Here is a 21,980-nt window from a genome sequence, read left to right as displayed (position 1 = left end):
AACATCTCTTGCCCAAGCCTGAGCGATGAGAGAGAGTCTGCCCCCTACTAGATCCGGTCCCGGATCGGGGGCTACTCCTTCATGCTGTCTTGGTAGCAGCAGCAGGCTTCTTGGCCTGCTTACCCTTGTTCCAGCCTTGCATCGGTTTCCAAGCTGGTTTGGTTTGTGAAGCATTACCCTCTTGTCTAGAGGCTGCAGAGTTGGAGGCCGGTCCGTTCCTGAAATTGTGAAAGGAACGAAAATTAGACTTATTCTTGGCCTTGAAAGGCCTATCTTGTGGGAGGGCGTGGCCCTTACCCCCAGTGATGTCTGAGATAATCTCTTTCAATTCTGGCCCAAAAAGGGTTTTACCCTTGAAAGGGATATTAAGCAATTTTGTCTTGGAAGATACATCCGCTGACCAAGACTTTAGCCAGAGCGCTCTGCGCGCCACAATTGCAAACCCTGAATTTTTCGCCGCTAATCTAGCTAACTGCAAAGCGGCATCTAAAATAAAGGAATTAGCTAACTTGAGTGCGTGAATTCTGTCCATAACCTCCTCATACGGAGTCTCTCTACTAAGCGACTTTTCTAGTTCCTCGAACCAGAACCACGCTGCTGTAGTGACAGGAATAATGCACGAAATAGGTTGCAGGAGGTAACCTTGCTGTACAAAAATCTTTTTAAGCAAACCCTCCAATTTTTTATCCATAGGATCTTTGAAAGCACAATTATCCTCAATAGGAATAGTAGTGCGCTTGGCTAGTGTAGAAACTGCCCCCTCGACCTTAGGGACTGTCTGCCTTAAGTCCTTTCTGGGGTCGACCATAGGAAATAATTTCTTAAATATAGGAGGGGGGACAAAAGGTATGCCGGGCTTCTCCCACTCCTTATTCACTATGTCCGCCACCCGCTTGGGTATAGGAAAAGCGTCGGGGTGCACCGGAACCTCTAGGAACTTGTCCATCTTGCACAATTTTTCTGGAATGACCAGGTTGTAACAATCATCCAGAGTAGATAGCACCTCCTTAAGCAGTGCGCGGAGATGCTCTAATTTAAATTTAAATGTCACAACATCAGGTTCTGCCTGTTGAGAAATTCTACCTGAATCAGAAATTTCCCCATCTGACAAAACCTCCCTCATGGCAACTTCAGATTGGTGTGAGGGTATGACAGAGCAATTATCATCAGCGCCCTCCTGCTCTACAGTGTTTAAAACAGAGCAATCGCGCTTTCTCTGAAATGCAGGCATTTTGGATAAAATATTTGCTATGGAGTTATCCATTACTGCCGTCAACTGTTGCATAGTAACAAGCATTGGCACGCTAGAAGTACTAGGGGTCTCCTGCGTGGGCAAAACTGGTGTAGACACAGAAGGAGATGATGTAGAACTATGTCTACTCCCTTCATCTGATGAATCATCTTGGGCAACTTTACTATCTGTGGCAGTACTGTCCTTACTTTGTTTGGACGCTATGGCACAATTATCACACAATTTTGAAGGGGGAGACACATTGGCTTCCATACATACAGAACATAGTTTATCTGAAGGCACAGGCATGTTAAACAGGCTTAAACTTGTCAATAAAGTACAAAAACCGTTTTAAAACAAAACCGTTACTGTCTCTTTAAATTTTAAACAGGGCACACTTTATTACTGAATATGTGAAAAACTATGAAGGAATTGTTCAAATTTAACCAAATTTTCACCACAGTGTCTTAAAGCATTCAAAGCATTGCACCCCAAATTTCAGACCTTTAACCCTTAAAATGAGGAAACCGTAGCCGGTTACAGTTTTAACCCCTCTACAGTCCCAGCTACAGCCTTTGCTGCGACTTTACCAAACCCAGGGGGGTATACGATACCAAATGAAGCCTTCTAGGAACCTTTTCAATTACTTTCAGACCCACACACATGCAGCTGCATGTGCTGCTCTCAAAAGTAACTGCGCAGTAATGGCGCGAAAATGAGGCCCTGCCTACTACAGAGAAGGCCCTTCCTGACTGGGAAGGTGTCTAAACCAGTGCCTGACGTAAAAAAACGTTCCCCAAAGTTTATAAAGTGTGAATTTCAACATCAAGCTGTATAAAATGCCCAAATAAAGCAATCGATCTAGCCCATAAAAGTGTCTACCAGTTTTATAGCCCATATTAAGCCCTTTATTCTGTTTGAGACTAAGAAAATGGCTTACCGGTCCCCATGAGGGGAAATGACAGCCTTCCAGCATTACACAGTCTTGTTAGAAATATGGCTAGTCATACCTTAAGCAGAAAAGTATGCCAACTGTTTCCCCCAACTGAAGTTATCTCATCTCAACAGTCCTATGTGGAAACAGCAAACGATTTTAGTTACTGCTGCTAAAATCATATTCCTCTCACAAACAGAACTCTTCATCTTTTTCTGTTTCAGAGTAAATAGTACATATCAGCCCTATTTTAAAATAACAAACTCTTGATAGTAGAATAAAAAACTACAACTAAACACCACATACTCTTCACCATCTCCGTGGAGATGCTGCTTGTTCAGCGGCAAAGAGAATGACTGGGGTGGGCGGAGCCTAGGAGGGACTATATGGACAGCTTTTGCTGTGCTCTTTGCCATTTCCTGTTGGGGAAGAGAATATTCCCACAAGTTATGGATGACGCCGTGGACCGGACACACCAATGTTGGAGAAATACATAAATGGAGATCATTTGGAAGAATTATCTGAATCATGGACATCCCTGTCTAATTCTTCACTGATTCTGTCTCACATCACATGTATGAAAAGGTAAAGGGACTCACAAGAAAGGACTAACAGCATAGGTATGAGTTTTATCAAGAGTAAGATTACACAAAATAAAAGGGGAGTCATTTAGAGAATTATATGGACAAAAATGAGGAGGTATAGTAAAATGAATTACAAGGAAGAATTGATCAAAAAAATAGGACATAAAAAAGTTATTGTATAATGGAGGTTAAGAAAGCATAAGTTGTAGAATATCCGTACAATTTTATGTAGCTCTAGATTCTAAGTGTAACTCACCCACAAGGAAGTACCAGATTGTCTGCTTAAGCATGGCTCTGCGGATTGGAGGATGGGTGATTGAATTTAGCAGCCGTCTCTTTTCTGGGTCAGAGAAGATAATGGCACCCAACTTCTCCCGGTCCAGCTCTCCACTCTCCAGCAGAACCTCCACTCCAAAGAGTTGTACAATCTGGTCATGTGCCGATGTCCCAGGTTTAACCACTAAGAAAATCAAACACGAACAGACGTGTAAGTCTTAAAGTGAAAGTTAACTTACCATGTTTGCGATCCACAGTTATATTGTTTACCCAAAAATAATATCAGTTTCATTCATCATTTTTCCCTATTTTTCTATTTACAGAGTTATGGCCGCAATAATTACATTTTTTTTCTATCTCCAAAATCAGCCCGTTATTTAGTCATTTTTTTCTGCCTAGGTCACGTTTTCTATCTATCCAATAGAAATTCTGGCCGTTAGGCGGCCGTCGAACTACGTCACCCGCCCACATCTTAGTCTGAACATGCTCACTTTTTTTTCCGTCAGCATTGTGTTTGGAGCGTGCTCCATTTTTGCGCGGTAGACTGTGACACGACGATTCACATTGGAAAGGGACTTCGTGCATGAGCATTAGACATACGTATAGAGCGTGTGGGACCACTCTATAGGATGAACGGAGATATATATAACAGCGCTTAGACTTAAAATACTTTTGCCTCTCTCTGTAAACCCCCTTCCTGGTCACGAATTTGAGATAATTTGTAGTTGAGAGTGGCGCTACTAAAAGCTAAAAAGTATTAAAAACTATGAGAGAAAATATATTTGTTACCTACTGAATATGTTTTATATTGTATATATTTTACCTAAATTATATAGATAAAAAAAATAAAAAGAGAGAGAGAGATGCACTCAGCTGAGACAGAACAAAAGCTGGAAAAACTTCCGTGCCTGTTCGTTTTATTATAGTGTGCCACTCAGGGTGCATACTCTTTTAGCACACTATGCCCCTTCACAGAGAAAAAATATCCTGTAGCATATCAGTCTGACCCTGCCCATTGACAGTCCAGCGCCGAAATACCAGGCAATTCTTCTCTGAACAAGAGAAAACAACAAACCCAGACGATCGTTTCTGCCTTTTGTGGGCCTCGTCAGTGAGGTGCAGTCGCATCTCTCTAAGGGCATGTGTGCAAGGAGTCCACGTCTGGTTTCCCCTTTTACTCTTAGGGAGACCCAAGAGCAATTTGCATAAATAAAAAGAGAGAGAGAGAGATGCACTCAGCTGAGACAGAACAAAAGCTGGAAAAACTTCCGTGCCTGTTCATTTTATTATAGTGTGCCACTCAGGGTGCATACTCTTTTAGCACACTATGCCCCTTCACAGAGAAAAAATATCCTGTAGCATATCAGTCTGACCCTGCCCATTGACAGTCCAGCGCCGAAATACCAGGCAATTCTTCTCTGAACAAGAGAAAACAACAACCCCAGACGATCGTTTCGGCCTTTTGTGGGCCTCGTCAGTGAGGTGCAGTCGCATCTCTCTAAGGGCATGTGTGCAAGGAGTCCACGTCTGGTTTCCCCTTTTACTCTTAGGGAGACCCAAGAGCAATTTGCATAAATAAAAAGAGAGAGAGAGATGCACTCAGCTGAGACAGAACAAAAGCTGGAAAAACTTCCGTGCCTGTTCATTTTATTATATTGTGCCACTCAGGGTGCATACTCTTTTAGCACACTATACCCCTTCACAGAGAAAAAATATCCTGTAGCATATCAGTCTGACCCTGCCCATTGACAGTCCAGCGCCGAAATACCAGGCAATTCTTCTCTGAACAAGAGAAAACAACAACCCCAGACGATCGTTTCGGCCTTTTGTGGGCCTCGTCAGTGAGGTGCAGTCGCATCTCTCTAAGGGCATGTGTGCAAGGAGTCCACGTCTGGTTTCCCCTTTTACTCTTAGGGAGACCCAAAAGCAATTTGCATAAATAAAAAGAGAGAGAGAGAGATGCACTCAGCTGAGACAGAACAAAAGCTGGAAAAACTTCCGTGCCTGTTCATTTTATTATAGTGTGCCACTCAGGGTGCATACTCTTTTAGCACACTATGCCCCTTCACAGAGAAAAAATATCCTGTAGCATATCAGTCTGACCCTGCCCATTGACAGTCCAGCGCCGAAATACCAGTCAATTCTTCTCTGAACAAGAGAAAACAACAACCCCAGACGATCGTTTCGGCCTTCTGTGGGCCTCGTCAGTGAGGTGCAGTCGCATCTCTCTAAGGGCATGTGTGCAAGGAGTCCACGTCTGGTTTCCCCTTTTACTCTTAGGGAGACCCAAGAGCAATTTGCATAAATAAAAAAAGAGAGAGAGATGCACTCAGCTGAGACAGAACAAAAGCTGGAAAAACTTCCGTGCCTGTTCATTTTATTATAGTGTGCCACTCAGGGTGCATACTCTTTTAGCACCCTAAAATGAACAGGCACGGAAGTTTTTCTAGCTTATGTTCTGTCTCAGCTGAGTGCATCTCTCTCTTTTTATATTTATGCAAATTGCTCTTGGGTCTCCCTAAGAGTAAAAGGTGAAACCAGACGTGGACTCCTTGTACACATGCCCTTAGAGAGATGCGACTGCACCTCACTGACGAGGCCCACAGAAGGCCGAAACGATCGTCTGGGGTTGTTGTTTCTCTTGTTCAGAGAAGAATTGCCTGGTATTTCGGTGCTGGACTGTCATTGGGCAGGGTCAGACTGATATGCTACAGGATATTTTTTCTCTGTGAAGGGGCATAGTGTGCTAAAAGAGTATGCACCCTGAGTGGCACCCTAAAATGAACAGGCACGGAAGTTTTTCTAGCTTATGTTCTGTCTCAGCTGAGTGCATCTCTCTCTTTTTATATTTATGCAAATTGCTCTTGGGTCTCCCTAAGAGTAAAAGGGGAAACCAGACGTGGACTCCTTGTACACATGCCCTTAGAGAGATGCGACTGCACCTCACTGACGAGGCCCACAGAAGGCCGAAACGATCGTCTGGGGTTGTTGTTTCTCTTGTTCAGAGAAGAATTGCCTGGTATTTCGGTGCTGGACTGTCATTGGGCAGGGTCAGACTGATATGCTACAGGATATTTTTTCTCTGTGAAGGGGCATAGTGTGCTAAAAGAGTATGCACCCTGAGTGGCACCCTAAAATGAACAGGCACGGAAGTTTTTCTAGCTTATGTTCTGTCTCAGCTGAGTGCATCTCTCTCTTTTTATATTTATGCAAATTGCTCTTGGGTCTCCCTAAGAGTAAAAGGGGAAACCAGACGTGGACTCCTTGTACACATGCCCTTAGAGAGATGCGACTGCACCTCACTGACGTGGCCCACAGAAGGCCGAAACGATCGTCTGGGGTTGTTGTTTCTCTTGTTCAGAGAAGAATTGCCTGGTATTTCGGTGCTGGACTGTCATTGGGCAGGGTCAGACTGATATGCTACAGGATATTTTTTCTCTGTGAAGGGGCATAGTGTGCTAAAAGACTATGCACCCTGAGTGGCACCCTAAAATGAACAGGCACGGAAGTTTTTCTAGCTTATGTTCTGACTCAGCTGAGTGCATCTCTCTCTTTTTATATTTATGCAAATTGCTCTTGGGTCTCCCTAAGAGTAAAAGGGGAAACCAGACGTGGACTCCTTGTACACATGCCCTTAGAGAGATGCGACTGCACCTCACTGACGAGGCCCACAGAAGGCCGAAACGATCGTCTGGGGTTGTTGTTTCTCTTGTTCAGAGAAGAATTGCCTGGTATTTCGGTGCTGGACTGTCATTGGGCAGGGTCAGACTGATATGCTACAGGATATTTTTTCTCTGTGAAGGGGCATAGTGTGCTAAAAGAGTATGCGCCCTGAGTGGCACCCTAAAATGAACAGGCACGGAAGTTTTTCTAGCTTATGTTCTGTCTCAGCTGAGTGCATCTCTCTCTTTTTATATTTATGCAAATTGCTCTTGGGTCTCCCTAAGTGTAAAAGGGGAAACCAGACGTGGACTCCTTGTACACATGCCCTTAGAGAGATGCGACTGCACCTCACTGACGAGGCCCACAGAAGGCCGAAACGATCGTCTGGGGTTGTTGTTTCTCTTGTTCAGAGAAGAATTGCCTGGTATTTCGGTGCTGGACTGTCATTGGGCAGGGTCAGACTGATATGCTACAGGATATTTTTTCTCTGTGAAGGGGCATAGTGTGCTAAAAGAGTATGCACCCTGAGTGGCACCCTAAAATGAACAGGCACGGAAGTTTTTTTAGCTTATGTTCTGTCTCAGCTGAGTGCATCTCTCTCTTTTTATATTTACCTAAATTATATAGAAAATTAAATATCCATAGAAAATTATCCATATCACAAATTATCTCAAATTCGGGACCACTCTATAGGTCACATTACAGAATTAGAGGAAGTAGAGGGTGGGGGAAGTACGCACAGTAATGTTAGTAAAAAATATATAGATTAAAAGTCTAATTTTGAAAAAAAAATTATTAAAAAAAAGTTAGCGACCATATTGCTGTTAGTATTTTGTTCTGATGGATGAATTCTGGAGCTATTAACTTTACTTTCACTTTAATTTAAAAGAGTAGAATAACTTTTAACAATATAATGCCTCTCATTTCCTATAAGGAGTATGGTATTTTTCCACTAGTCAGGTAATCTCCACAGAAAACTTAGCATGATGCACAAATTACCCACTGGTTTAAAGAGTCTGAGGCCCTAATGAAAACATCCAAAAGGGGTCCATTGCGGAATCGAAAGGTGTTTTACTATAATTCTCAGCGGGTGGCCATGCTTTTGTGATATAGACAATATTTTCAAAGCAGCATTGCCACCTACATTGAAGGTGTAATGTAAATTAGACATGTGCAATTCGTTTCTTTCCAAATCAAAATTCGGGTGATTCCAAATCACCCTAGTAAAGAAACTAAACTAATCCAAATAAATTTGGATTCATTTGTTTTATTACAACGGTGATAGTCTGACTCTCTGGACTAATCACAATTCCTTTGCTGTTCCATTTTTATTATAAAAAAAAACAAATAGAGGTATATTACAATTAAATATAGGCCTAGATTTAGAGTTTGGCGGTAGCCGTCAAAACCAGCATTAGAGGCTCCTAACGCTGGTTTTTACCACCCTCTGGTATTTGGAGTCAGTCAGGAAAGGGTCTAACGCTCACTTTTCAGCCACGACTTTTCCATACCGCAGATCCCCTTACGTCAATTGTGTATCCTATCTTTTCAATGGGATCTTTCTAACTCCGGTATTTAGAGTCGTGGCTGAAGTGAGCGTTAGAAATCTAACGACAAAACTCCAGCCGCAGAAAAAAGTCAGTAGTTAAGAGCTTTCTGGGCTAACGCCGGTTTATAAAGCTCCTAACTAATGTACTCTAAAGTACACTAACACCCATAAACTACCTATGTACCCCTAAACCGAGGTCCCCCCACATCGCCGCCACTCGATTAAATTTTTTAACCCCTAATCTGCCGACCGCCACCTACGTTATCCTTATGTACCCCTAATCTGCTGCCCCTAACATCGCCGACCCCTATATTATATTTATTAACCCCTAACCTGCCCCCCTCAACGTCGCCTCCACCAGCCTACACTTATTAACCCCTAATCTGCCGAGCGGATCTCACCGCTACTATAATAAAGTTATTAACCCCTAATCCGCCTCACTCCCGCCTCAATAACCCTATAATAAATAGTATTAATCCCTAATCTGCCCTCCCTAACATCGCCGACACCTAACTTCAAGTATTAACCCCTAATCTGCCGATCGGAGCTCACCGCTACTCTAATAAATTTTTTAACCCCTAAAGCTAATTTTAACCCTAACCCTAACACCCCCCTAAGTTAAATATAATTTTATTCTAACTAAATAAATTAACTCTTATTAAATAAATTATTCCTATTTAAAGCTAAATACTTACCTGTAAAATAAACCTTAATATAGCTACAACATAAATTATAATTATATTATAGCTATTTTAGGATTAATATTTATTTTACAGGCAACTTTGTATTTATTTTAACCATGTACAATAGCTATTAAATAGTTAAGAACTATTTAATAGCTAAAATAGTTAAAATAATTACAAAATTACCTGTAAAATAAATCCTAACCTAAGTTACAATTAAACCTAACACTACACTATCAATAAATAAATTAAATAAACTACCTACAATTATCTACAATTAAACCTAACACTACACTATCAATAAATTAATTAATTAAATACAATACCTACAATTATCTACAATTAAACCTAACACTACACTATCAATAAATTATTTAAATAAAATATCTACAAATAACTACAATGAAATAAACTAACTAAAGTACAAAAAATAAAAAAGAACTAACTTACAAAAAATAAAAAAATATTTACAAACATTAGAAAAATATTACAACAATTTTAAACTAATTACACCTACTCTAAGCCCCCTAATAAAATAACAAAGCCCCCCAAAATAAAAAATGCCCTACCCTATTCTAAATTAAAAAAGTTCAAAGCTCTTTTACCTTACCAGCCCTAAACAGGGCCCTTTGCGGGGCATGCCCCAAGAAATTCAGCTCTTTTGCCTGTAAAAAAAACACATACAATACCCCCCCCCAACATTACAACCCACCACCCACATACCTCTAATCTAACCCAAACCCCCCTTAAATAAACCTAACACTAAGCCCCTGAAGATCTTCCTACCTTATCTTCACCATACCAGGTTCACCGATCGGTCCTCGGAAGTGTTGATCCAAGCCCAAGCGGGGGGCTGAAGAGTGACGTCCATCCTCAAGCTGAAGTCTGGATCCAAGCGGCGGATGAAGAAATCCATCATCGGGCTGAAGTCGGAGGTCCATCATCGGGATGAAGTCTTCTATCAAGCCGCATCTTCAATCTTCTTTCTTCTGAGGCGGAGCGGAGCCATCTTCTTTCCAACCGACGCGGACCATCCTCTTCAACCGACGCCTACTCGCCGAATGACGGTTCCTTTTAAATGACGTCATCCAAGATGGCGTCCCTCGAATTCCGATTGGCTGATAGGATTCTATCAGCCAATCGGAATTAAGGTAGGAATATTCTGATTGGCTGATGGAATCAGCCAATCAGAATCAAGTTCAATCCGATTGGCTGATCCAATCAGCCAATCAGATTGAGCTTGCATTCTATTGGCTGATCGGAACAGCCAATAGAATGCAAGCTCAATCTGATTGGCTGATTGGATCAGCCAATCGGATTGAACTTGATTCTGATTGGCTGATTCCATCAGCCAATCAGAATATTCCTACCTTAATTCCGATTGGCTGATAGAATCCTATCAGCCAATCGGAATTCGAGGGACGCCATCTTGGATGACGTCATTTAAAGGAACCGTCATTCGGCGAGTAGGCGTCGGTTGAAGAGGATGTTCCGCGTCGGTTGGAAAGAAGATGGCTCCGCTCTGCTCCAGAAGAAAGAAGATTGAAGATGTGGCTTGATAGAAGACTTCATCCCGATGATGGACTTCCGACTTCAGCCCGATGATGGATTTCTTCAGCTGCCGCTTGGATCCAGACTTCAGCCGGAGGATGGACGTCACTCTTCAGCCCCCCGCTTGGGCTTGGATCAACACTTCCGAGGACCGATCGGTGAACCTGGTATGGTGAAGATAAGGTAGGAAGATCTTCAGGGGCTTAGTGTTAGGTTTATTTAAGGGGGGTTTGGGTTAGATTAGGGGTATGTGGGTGGTGGGTTGTAATGTTGGGGGGGGGGTATTGTATGTGTTTTTTTTACAGGCAAAAGAGCTGAATTTCTTGGAGCATGCCCCGCAAAGGGCCCTGTTCAGGGCTGGTAAGGTAAAAGAGCTTTGAACTTTTTTAATTTAGAATAGGGTAGGGCATTTTTTATTTTGGGGGGCTTTGTTATTTTATTAGGGGGCTTAGAGTAGGTTTAATTAGTTTAAAATTGTTGTAATATTTTTCTAATGTTTGTAAATATTTTTTTATTTTTCGTAACTTAGTTCTTTTTTATTTTTTCTACTTTAGTTAGTTTATTTCATTGTAGTTATTTGTAGATATTTTATTTAAATAATTTATTGATAGTGTAGTGTTAGGTTTAATTGTAGATAATTGTAGGTATTGTATTTAATTAATTTATTGATAGTGTAGTGTTAGGTTTAATTGTAGATAATTGTAGGTAGTTTATTTAATTTATTTATTGATAGTGTAGTGTTAGGTTTAATTGTAACTTAGGTTAGGATTTATTTTACAGGTAATTTTGTAATTATTTTATCTATTTTAGCTATTAAATAGTTCTTAACTATTTAATAGCTATTGTACCTGGTTAAAATAAATACAAAGTTACCTGTAAAATAAATATAAATCCTAAAATAGATATAATATAATTATAATTTATATTGTAGCTATATTAGGATTTATTTTACAGGTAAGTATTTAGCTTTAAATAGGAATAAGTTATTTAATAAGAGTTAATTTATTTTGTTAGATAAAAATTATATTTAACTTAAGGGGGTGTTAGTGTTAGGGTTAGACTTAGCTTTAGGGGTTAATACATTTATTATAATAGCGGTGAGCTCCAGTCGGCAGATTAGGGGTTAATGTTTGAAGTTAGGTGTCGGCGATGTTAGGGAGGGCAGATTAGGGGTTAATACTATTTATTATAGGGTTAATGAGGCGGATTAGGGGTTAATAACTTTATTATAAAAGCGGTGCGGTTTGCTCGGCAGATTAGGGGTTAATAAGTGTAGGCAGGTGGAGGCGACGTTGTGGGGGGCAGATTAGGGGTTAATAAATATAATATAGTTGTCGGCGGTGTTAGGGGCAGCAGATTAGGGGTACATAGGGATAATGTAAGTAGCGGCGGTTTACAGAGCGGCAGATTAGGGGTTAAAAAAAATATGCAGGGGTCAGCGATAGCGGGGGCGGCAGAATAGGGGTTAATAAGTGTAAGGTTAGGGGTGTTTAGACTCGGGGTACATGTTAGAGTGTTAGGTGCAGACGTAGGAAGTGTTTCCCCATAGACAACAATGGGGCTGCGTTAGGAGCTGAACGCATCTTTTTTGCGGGTGTTAGGTTTTTTTTCAGCTCAAACAGCCCCATTGTTTTCTATGGGGGAGCACGTTTTTGAAGCTGGCCGCGTCCGTAAGCACCGCTGGTATCGAGAGTTGAAGTTGCGTTAAATATGCTCTACGCTACTTTATTGGAGCCTAACGCAGCCATTCTGTGAACTCTCAATACCAGCGGTATTTAAAAGGTGCGGCCAGAAAAAAGCCAGCGTTAGCTACGCACCCCTTTGCCCGCAAAACTCTAAATCTAGGCGATAGTGAGCTAGAACAGTGAAATAATTATTTTTTTTGTTGGTTGGAACCATCCGAATCAACGTAACAGAACAAATGAATCCAAACATAAACTTCCGAATGCATCCGAAACGAATGACTGCTATAATAAATCAATCCGAAACTAATGACTGCTATATAACGAATCATTCCGAATGCAATGAACAAAATAAAAAAATAGTGAATCGATACGAAGCAAAATTTTCAGACGTGCACGCCTCTAATATAAATGATCCTTTTACATAGTGTTTTATCGAAATGCAATTTTGCATGTGTAAACAGAAACTCACCCCTTTTGTTACAATACAATAGTGGAACTATGACATCAATTATATGCCTATAGGAGCTGGGGGATTGTAGGTATATGATAGATGTATATGCAATGTTTTATGTATCTGTATTTAATTGTATTATGTTATTATATGAATGTAAAGTATTTTGCCTTTGGTGTTTTTTTTTATTTTAGGAAGAGGATTTTGTGTTTGAGATATTAATATTTCATAGAATACAGTAGCCGTAACTTCTATTTTTATAATATTGCGACCGCACTGTAACAAACGCGGTCTATATTAATTAATAACAAGTTTGTTACAGTGTGGTTGCAATATTATAAGCATACCACGTCCAGAACAATGAGAACTTATATTGGCAATGCATAAATAAAAACAGAAGTCGCATCTACTGATTCTATGAAATATTAATATTGTGAAAACAAAATGTTCTTCCTAAAAAAGTAAAAAAAGCACCCCAAAGGCAAAAGACTACAGATAAATTAAACATTGCATATACATCTATAATATACCCACAATCCCCCAGCTCCTATAGGTTTGTAGGAAGGTTTTTTTTTTGTCTTTATTAACAAAGTAGATCTCAGACATTGAATATATAGGTATTCTGTGGGAGATTCATCGGCGTTCCATGGGAGTAACTTGTAATTTAACGGGATGTGAAACGCAAAAATGTACTTTTGTGATCCACATTTAATTCCCCCACCAATTTACTTCTTTTATCAAATATGCTAATTTCCCATTATATTTTGTGTGGAAGATATATAGTGCTGCCATCTAGTGCTCTTGCAAATCGATAACATTCTTGGAAAAACTGTTGCCATATAGTGCTCCAGAAATGGGCGGCTCCTAAGCATATGTCCCTGCTTTTCAACAAAAGATAACAAGAGAACAAAAAATGATAATAGAAGTAAATTAGAAAGTTGTTTCTGAATCATGAAAGAAAAATGTTGGGTTTCATATCCCATTAATGGTGAAACATTGCTGTGAGTGTGTAATATTCAAAGCACTACCCTCAATCTTGGATGCACCTTTTCAGCTATATCAGTCTCGCCAGCTTTTCAGGGTGGAGAATTTCCAGTGTGATAAATCTAGTACAATGAAACTTAGTATACATACAGTGGGGCAAAAAAGTATTTAGTCAGCCACCAATTGTGCAAGTTCTCCCACTTAAGAAGATGAGAGAGGCCTGTAATTTTCATCATAGATATACCTCAACTATGAGAGACAAAATGTGGAAACAAATCCAGACAATCACATTGTCTGATTTGGAAAGAATTTATTTGCATATTATGGTAGAAAATAAGTATTTGGTCACCTACAAACAAGCAAGATTTCTGGCTCTCACAGACCTGTATCTTCTTCTTTAAGAGGCTCCTCTGTCCTCCACTCATTACCTGTATTAATGGCACCTGTTTGAACTTGTTATCAGTATAAAAGACACCTGTCCACAACCTCAAACAGTCACACTCCAAACTCCACTATGGTGAAGACCAAAGAGCTGTCGAAGGACACCAGAAACAAAATTGTAGACCTGCACCAGGCTGGGAAGACTGAATCTGCAATAGGCAAGCACCTTGGTGTGAAGAAATCAACTGTGGGAGCAATAATAAGAAAATGGAAGTCATACAAGACCACTGATAATCTCCCTCGATCTGGGGCTCCACGCAAGATCTCACCCCGTGGGGTCAAAATGATCCCAAGAACGGTGAGCAAACATCCCAGAACCACACGGGGGGGACCTAGTGAATGACCTGCAGAGAGCTGGGACCAACGTAACAAAGGCTACCATCAGTAACACACTACGCCGCCAGGGACTCAGATCCTGCAGTGCCAGACGTGTCCCCTTGCTTAAGCCAGTACATGTCCGGGCCCGTCTGAAGTATGCTAGAGAGCATTTGGATGATCCAGAAGCGGACTGGGAGAATGTCATATGGTCAGATGAAACCAAAGTAGAACTGTTTGGTAGAAACACAAGTCGTGTTTGGAGGAGAGAGAATGCTGAGTTGCAACCAAAGAACACCATACCTACTGTGAAGCATGGGGGTGGCAACATCATGCTTTGGGGCTGTTTCTCTGCAAAGGGAACAGGACGACTGATCCATGTACATGAAAGAATGAATGGGGCCATGTATCGTGAGATTTTGAGTGCAAACCTCCTTCCATCATCAAGGGCATTGAAGATGAAACGTGGCTGGGTCTTTAAGCATGACAATGATTCCAAACACACCGCCCGGGCAACGAAGGAGTGGCTTCGTAAGAAGCATTTCAAGGTCATGGAGCGGCCTAGCCAGTCTCCAGATCTCAACCACATAGAAAACCTTTGGAGGGAGTTGAAAGTCCGTGTTGCCCAGCGACAGCCCCAAAACATCACTGCTCTAGAGGAGATCTGCATGCAGGAATGGGCCAACATACCAGCAACAGTGTGTGACAACCTTGTGAAGACTTACATAAAACGTTTGACCTCTGTCATTGCCAACAAAGGATATATAAGTATTGAGATGAACTTTTGCTATTGACCAAATACTTATTTCCCAACTTAATATGCAAATAAATTCTTTCCAAATCAGACAATGTGATTGATTGTCTGGATTTGTTTCCACATTTTGTCTCTCATAGATGAGGTATACCTATGATGAAAATTACAGGCCTCTCTCATCTTCTTAAGTGGGAGAACTTGCACAATTGGTGACTTGGCTGACTAAATACTTTTTTGCCCCACTGTATGCATAATTTGCTTTATTACTACACCAAAACCATTTTTTGTTTTAGTGAACGCACAGTTTATGTTATACAAACGCACTTTGAAGACAGAGCTGCTGATTGGTGGCTGCAGATATATACAAATAGTCATTGGATCACCCATGTGTTCAGTTAGTAACCAGTAGTATATTTCTGCTCCTTCAACAAATGATACCAAGAGAATGATGCAAATTTGATAATAGAAGTAAACTGGAAAGTTGTTTAAAATTGTATGTTCTACCTAAATCATGAAAGAAAAAAATTGGGTTTCATGTCTCTTTAAGTTAGAGTGTGCTTCATTTAAACTTTTATATATATATATATATATATATATATATATATATATATATATATAGTGGAGGATTTTAAACTGACTTTTTGCCTCCCCCTAATTTTAAATGATGTTGTATTTTGCCCAGAAATCAACACCCAGCAGTAATTCAAATCTTCTCCCAGCTGATGAATGGCAAACACCACGAAAACAGGCTGTCCTGAGATGGTTCTGAATCACTGCACTAACCCTAGCTAAGCTTATAAGCTGTGTGAACAGCGATGCTTTGGCGTAAAGGGGATTTGTACTCCCGCCTCATACCACGACAAACTGCCAGGGTGTCAGGAACAACAGTATCCAAATGAAAAGTGAGGGATCCGCACTCTCTGGACTTTCAAATCAAACAAATTTATTGTGACGTTTCGAGGATCAAACCGTCCCCTTCATCAGACCAAACAAACTGATTCAAACTGTGTGCTTAAATAGCCACACAAAAAAACACCCCCAGGAAGTGACACAATGCAATATTAATTAAGAGATCAGTATAACATACAAAATGGACATATAAATTAATTGATCATCCTATTATATAAAAGGCCAAGTGTGTTTGTCCGAAGCTGTCATGCGCAGTAGAGACAGCACAAGGACAAACACACCTGGCCTTTGAGTCCTACTCCATAGCTGATCTCATCTGCGGCAGAAGTGGCCAGGCTGAGTGGGGGGCGTGGGGGGCGTGAAGGGGGCATGGCCAGGGCATGAATGCCCGAAAAAGGGGCGTGTCCGGGCATGAGTGGCCGTAAAGGGGGCGTGGCCGGGTGTGAAGGGGGCGTGGTAAGGCAAGGTCGCGAGATAGAGAGAGTAGACTGAGAGACAGAGAGGAGAGGGGGGAGAGAGAGAAGAGAGAGGAGAGGGGGGAGAGAGAGAGGGGGGGGAGAGAGAGAGGGGAGAGGGGGAGAGAGAGAGAGGAGAGGTGGAGAGGAGGGGAGAGAGGAGGGGAGAGAGGAGAGGGGGGAGAGAGCGCAAAAGAGATGGGGGAGAGAACAAAAGAGAGGGGGAGAGAGAGAGCACAAAAGAGAGGGGGGAGAGAGAGCAAAAGAGAGGGGGAAGAGAGCGCAAAAGAGAGGGGGAGAGAGCACAAAAGAGAGGGAGAGAGAGAGAGCACAAAAGAAAGAGGGGAGAGAGAGAGAGGAGGGGAGAGAGAGAGGAGAGGGGGGGAGAGAGAGAGAGGAGGGGGAGAGAGAGAGAGGAGGGGGGGAGAGAGAGAGGAGGGGGGAGAGAGAGAGGAGGGGGGAGAGAGAGAGGAGGGGGGAGAGAGAGAGGAGGGGGGAGAGAGAGAGAGAGAGAAAGGAGGGTGAGAGGGAGAGAGGAGGGGGGAGAGAGAGGAGGGGGAGAGAGGGAGAGAGAGAGAGAGAGAGAGAGAGAGAGAGAGAGAGAGAGAGAGAGAGAGAGAGAGAGGAGCGGGAGAGAGAGAGGAGGGGGGAGAGAGAGAGAGAGAGGTGGGGGGGGAGAGAGAGAGAAGAGGGGAGAGAGAGAGCAGGGGGGAGAGAGAGAGAGAGGGAGAGAGAGAGGAGGGGGGGAGAGAGAGAGGAGGGGAGAGAGAGAGAGAGAGAGAGAGAGGAGGGGGGAGAGAGGGGAGGGAGAGAGAGATGAGGGGGGGAGAGAAAGCTCAAAAGAGAGTGGGAGAGAGAGCACAACAGAGATGGGGGAGAGAGAGAGAAAGGAGGGGGGAGAGAGAGAGAGGAGGGGGGAGAGAGAGGAGGGGGAGAGAGGGAGAGAGAGAGAGAGAGAGAGGAGGGGGAGAGAGAGAGGAGGGGGGAGAGAGAGAGGAGGGGGGAGAGAGAGAGAGGTGGGGGGAGAGAGAGAGAAGAGGGGAGAGAGAGAGCAGGGGGGAGAGAGAGAGAGAGGAGGGGGGAGAGAGAGAGGAGGGGAGAGAGAGAGAGAGAGAGAGAGAGAGAGAGGAGGGGGGAGAGAGGGGAGGGAGAGAGAGATGAGGGGGGGAGAGAAAGCTCAAAAGAGAGGGGGAGAGAGAGCACAACAGAGATGGGGGAGAGAGAGAGAAAGGAGGGGGGAGAGAGAGAGGAGGGGGGAGAGAGAGGAGGGGGAGAGGGAGAGAGAGAGAGAGAGAGAGAGAGAGAGAGAGGAGGGGGGAGAGAGAGAGGAGGGGGAGAGAGAGAGAGGAGGGGGAGAGAGAGGAGGAGGGAGAGAGAGAGAGGTGGGGGGGAGAGAGAAGAGGGGAGAGAGAGAGAGAGAGAGAGAGAGAGGGAGAGAGAGGAGGGGGGAGAGAGAGGAGGGGGGGAGAGAGAGAGGAGGGGAGAGAGAGAGAGAGAGAGAGGAGGGGGGAGAGAGGGGAGGGAGAGAGAGATGAGGTGGGGAGAGAAAGCTCAAAAGAGAGGGGAGAGAGAGCACAACAGAGATGGGGGAGAAAGAGAGGGGGGAGAGAGATAGCTCAAAAGAGAGGGGGAGAGAGAGCACAAAAGAGAGGGGGAGAGAGAGAGAGAGAGGACGGGAGAGAGGAGGGGAGAGAGGAGAGGGGGGAGAGAGCGCAAAAGAGATGGGGGAGAGAGAGCAAAAGAGAGGGGGGAGAGAGAGCGCAAAAGAGGGGGGAGAGAGAGAGAGAGCACAAAAGAAAGAGGGGAGAGAGAGAGAGGAGGGGAGAGAGAGAGGAGAGGGGGGAGAGAGAGAGATGAGGGGGGGAGAGAGAGAGGAGGGGGGAGAGAGAGAGGAGGGGGGGAGAAAGAGAGGAGGGGGGAGAGAGAGGAGGGGGAGAGAGGGAGAGAGAGAGAGAGAGGAGGGGGGAGAGAGAGAGGAGGGGGGAGAGAGAGGAGGAGAGAGAGAGAGAGAGGTGGGGGGGAGAGAGAGAAGAGGGGAGAGAGAGAGCAGGGGGGAGAGAGAGAGAGGAGGTGGGAGAGAGAGAGGAGGGGAGAGAGAGAGAGAGGAGGGGGGAGAGAGGGGAGGGAGAGAGAGATGAGGGGGGGAGAGAAAGCTCAAAAGAGAGGGGGAGAGAGAGCACAACAGAGATGGGGGAGAGAGAGAGAAAGGAGGGGGGGAGAGAGAGAGAGGAGGGGGAGAGAGAGGAGGGGGGGAGAGAGAGAGAGAGAGAAAGAGAGAGAGAGGAGGGGGGAGAGAGAGAGGAGGGGGAGAGAGAGAGGAGGGGGGAGAGAGAGGAGGAGGGAGAGAGAGAGAGAGGTGGGGGGGGAGAGAGAGAGAAGAGGGGAGAGAGAGAGCAGGGGGGAGAGAGAGAGAGAGGGAGAGAGAGAGCAGGGGGGAGAGAGAGAGAGAGAGAGGGAGAGAGAGAGGAGGGGGGAGAGAGAGAGGAGGGGAGAGAGAGAGAGAGAGGAGGGGGGAGAGAGGGGAGGGAGAGAGAGATGAGGGGGGAGAGAAAGCTCAAAAGAGAGGGGGAGAGAGAGCACAACAGAGATGGGGGAGAGAGAGAGGGGGGAGAGAGATAGCTCAAAAGAGAGGGGGAGAGAGAGCACAAAAGAGAGGGGGAGAGAGAGAGAGAGGAGGGGGGGAGAGAGCACAAAAGAGATGGGGGAGAGAGAGCAAAAGAGAGGGGGGAGAGAGAGAGCAAAAGAGGGGGGAGAGAGAGAGAGCACAAAAGAGAGGGGGGAGTGAGAGCAAAAGAGAGGGGGGAGAGCACAAAAGAGGGGGGAGAGAGAGAGAGAGCACAAAAGAGAGGGGGGAGTGAGAGCAAAAGAGAGGGGGGAGAGCGCAAAAGAGAGGGGGAGAGAGAGAGTACAAAAGAGAGGGGGAGAGAGAGCAAAAGAGGGGGAGAGAGAGAGCACAAAAGAAAGAGGGGAGAGAGAGAGGAGGGGAGAGAGAGAGGAGAGGGGGGAGAGAGAGAGAGAGAGAGAGAGAGGAGGGGGGGGAGAGAGAGAGGAGGGGGGAGAGAGAGAGGAGGGGGGAGAGAGAGGAGGGGGGGAGAGAGAGAGGAGGGGAGAGAGAGAGAGAGAGAGAGAGAGAGAGAGAGAGAGAGAGAGAGAGAGAGAGGAGAGAAGAGAGAGAGAGAGAGAGAGAGAGAGAGAGAGGAGAGAGAGAGAGAGAGAGAGAGAGGAGGGGGGAGAGAGAGAGCAGGGGGGAGAGAGAGGAGGGGGGGGAGAGAGAGAGGAGGGGGGAGAGAGAGAGGAGGGGAGAGAGAGAGAGGAGGGGAGAGAGAGAGGGAGAGAGAGAGAGAGGAGGGGGGAGAGAGAGAGGGAGAGAGAGAGAGAGAGAGAGAGGAGGGGGGAGAGAGAGAGGAGGGGGGAGAGAGAGAGAGGAGGGGGGAGAGAGGGGAGGGAGAGAGAGATGAGGGGGGAGAGAAACCTCAAAAGATAGGGGGAGAGAGAGCGCAAAAGAGATGGGGGAGAGAGAGAGGGAGGAGAGAGATAGCTCAAAAGAGAGGGGGGAGAGAGAGCACAAAAGTGATGGGGAGAGAGAGAGCTCAAAAGAGAGGGAGAGGGAGAGAGAGAGCGCAAAAGAGATAGGGGAGAGAGAGAGCAAAAGAGGGGGGAGAGAGTGCGAAGAGAGGGGGGAGAGAGTGCAAAAGAGAGGGGGAGAGAGAGCGCAAAAGAGAGGGGGGAGAGTGCGCAAAAGAGAGGGGGGAGAGAGCGCAAAAGAGAGGGGGGGAGAGAGCGCAAAAGAGAGGGGGAGAGAGAGAGCGCAAAAGAGAGGGGAGAGAGAGAGAGCAAAAGAGGGGGAGAAAGATAGAGCACAAAAGAGAGGGGAGAGAGAGAGAGGAGAGGGGGGAGAAAGAGAAGGGAGAGAGCTCAAAAGAGAGGGGGAGAGAGAGCGCAAAAGAGATGGGGGAGAGAGAGCTCAAAAGAGAGGGGGAGAGAGAGCGCAAAAGAGATGGGGGAGAGAGAGCGCAAAAGAGATGGGAGAGAGCGCAAAAGAGATGGGGGAGAGAGCGCAAAAGAGAGGGGGAGAGAGAGAGCAAAAGAGAGGGGCAGAGAGAGCACAAAAGAGAGGGGGGGAGCGCAAAAGAGAGGGGGAGAGAGCGCAAAAGAGAGGGGGAGAGAGACAGCTCAAAAGAGAGGGGGAGAGAGAGCTCAAAAGAGAGGGGGAGAGAGAGAGCAAAAGAGAGGGGGGAGAGAGAGCAAAAGAGAGGGGGAGGGAGAGAGCGCAAGGGGTGGGACCGCTGTACTGCAAAAAATGGCCCGTGTGAACGGGCTTTAGGACTAGTATTATAATAAGTGAATCAAAGTGTATATCTCAGGGAATCCTTAAGTACCAATAAACTGGTTAAAAAGAGCTCAGAGAAAAATAGAAGTGTCAGAGAGTTAGAAATCAATACTATAACATCTGTAAACAACATTCTATTTGTATACAGTAATGATAAGATCCTGACTGAGATGCTGTCAATTATCAAAATCAAAACATATAAGTGTATTAAACATACCGGTGCAGCAATCTATCATCAAATACCTAAGATTATAGGGGAAGATAGGTATCTGCTTTTCCTGCTAATGCTGAATGGAACGAAAAGTCTGGTACCTTTGTACTGGAAAAAACAAGCTACCCCGGGATTGGTGGAATGGAAGGCTAAGGTGGGGGAATTATTGGGTCTGAAAAATTGGTAAACTAGGAATGCACGAAATTATGCTACTAGCCTGGGAGGGACAGGGACTCTGAATCTCTCACTGTTAGCTTAGGCGGCGCGCTGATCCCCCCCCCCTTTTTTTTTTTTTCTCTCTCCTTCCCCAAACCCTATTCTTATGACCTACTTTTACCTATATCCCTCTGCATTCTCTTTCTTGCTTCTGGAGGATTCCTAGCATCAGGCACTCAGGTACTCTCAGCTGGGTGAAGTTAATAAGCTGCAGATCTGTTTAACTCTGTAATGGTACACGCCTGATGCTCATTTTCATTTTAGTTTTCATTTTCAAACATTCATATGTTGATATGATACAACACTAATATTCATGGTATTGGACTCAATTGATAATAGCTTTGTGTTAAAGAATATTAAGTGGACAATCTCATTTTGATTTATATGGACTCATATTGCTTCCTAAGATTACACAATATGATTCATGTGGAATATGTAATAACATGTATAATTGTAAGATTTCAGTTAATTTGCAGATTCTTTGAGATACATGTAATATCTGTGTTTTCTTATTTCAATAAAGCTCGTTTTGAAAATAAAAAAAAAAAAAAAAAAAAAACATACTGGTGCAGCTCATTCCTAGTAATAGTGTATCAACATTCAGTGGTAATACCCTGCGCTGCATGCTCACATAAACATGACGTGAATGACACGCCCCACTCTGCGACTACTATAGAAAGCTGGGGAGGAGGCTCACACTCTGTCATCCACCAATAGAGTAGTGTGTGTATACTTACGTCCCCGCCCATAGCACATGC

The 21,980-nt window shown here is 44.3% G+C and overlaps 2 protein-coding genes across 4 annotated transcripts in view; one reads left to right on the top strand and one right to left on the bottom strand.

The window, feature by feature from the left end:
- The window catches only part of NMT1 (N-myristoyltransferase 1), a 214,610-nt gene that overhangs the window by 95,142 nt on the left and 97,488 nt on the right, over window positions 1-21,980 (top strand). The window lies entirely within an intron of this gene.
- DCAKD (dephospho-CoA kinase domain containing) overlaps window positions 1-21,980 on the bottom strand; it is a 202,880-nt gene that overhangs the window by 128,144 nt on the left and 52,756 nt on the right. For all 3 annotated transcript variants that reach the window (XM_053699868.1, XM_053699860.1, XM_053699854.1), the window contains exon 3: window positions 3,006-3,209. In XM_053699868.1, the coding sequence (XP_053555843.1) occupies window positions 3,006-3,209 (204 nt within the window). The remainder of the gene's footprint in view (window positions 1-3,005; window positions 3,210-21,980) is intronic.

Source organism: Bombina bombina, chromosome 1 (assembly GCF_027579735.1).
Source record: "Bombina bombina isolate aBomBom1 chromosome 1, aBomBom1.pri, whole genome shotgun sequence".
NCBI classification, from domain to species: Eukaryota; Metazoa; Chordata; class Amphibia; order Anura; family Bombinatoridae; genus Bombina; species Bombina bombina.
The sequence above is the reverse complement of the archived record's forward strand: the minus strand, read 5'-3'. Positions and strand labels throughout refer to the sequence as shown.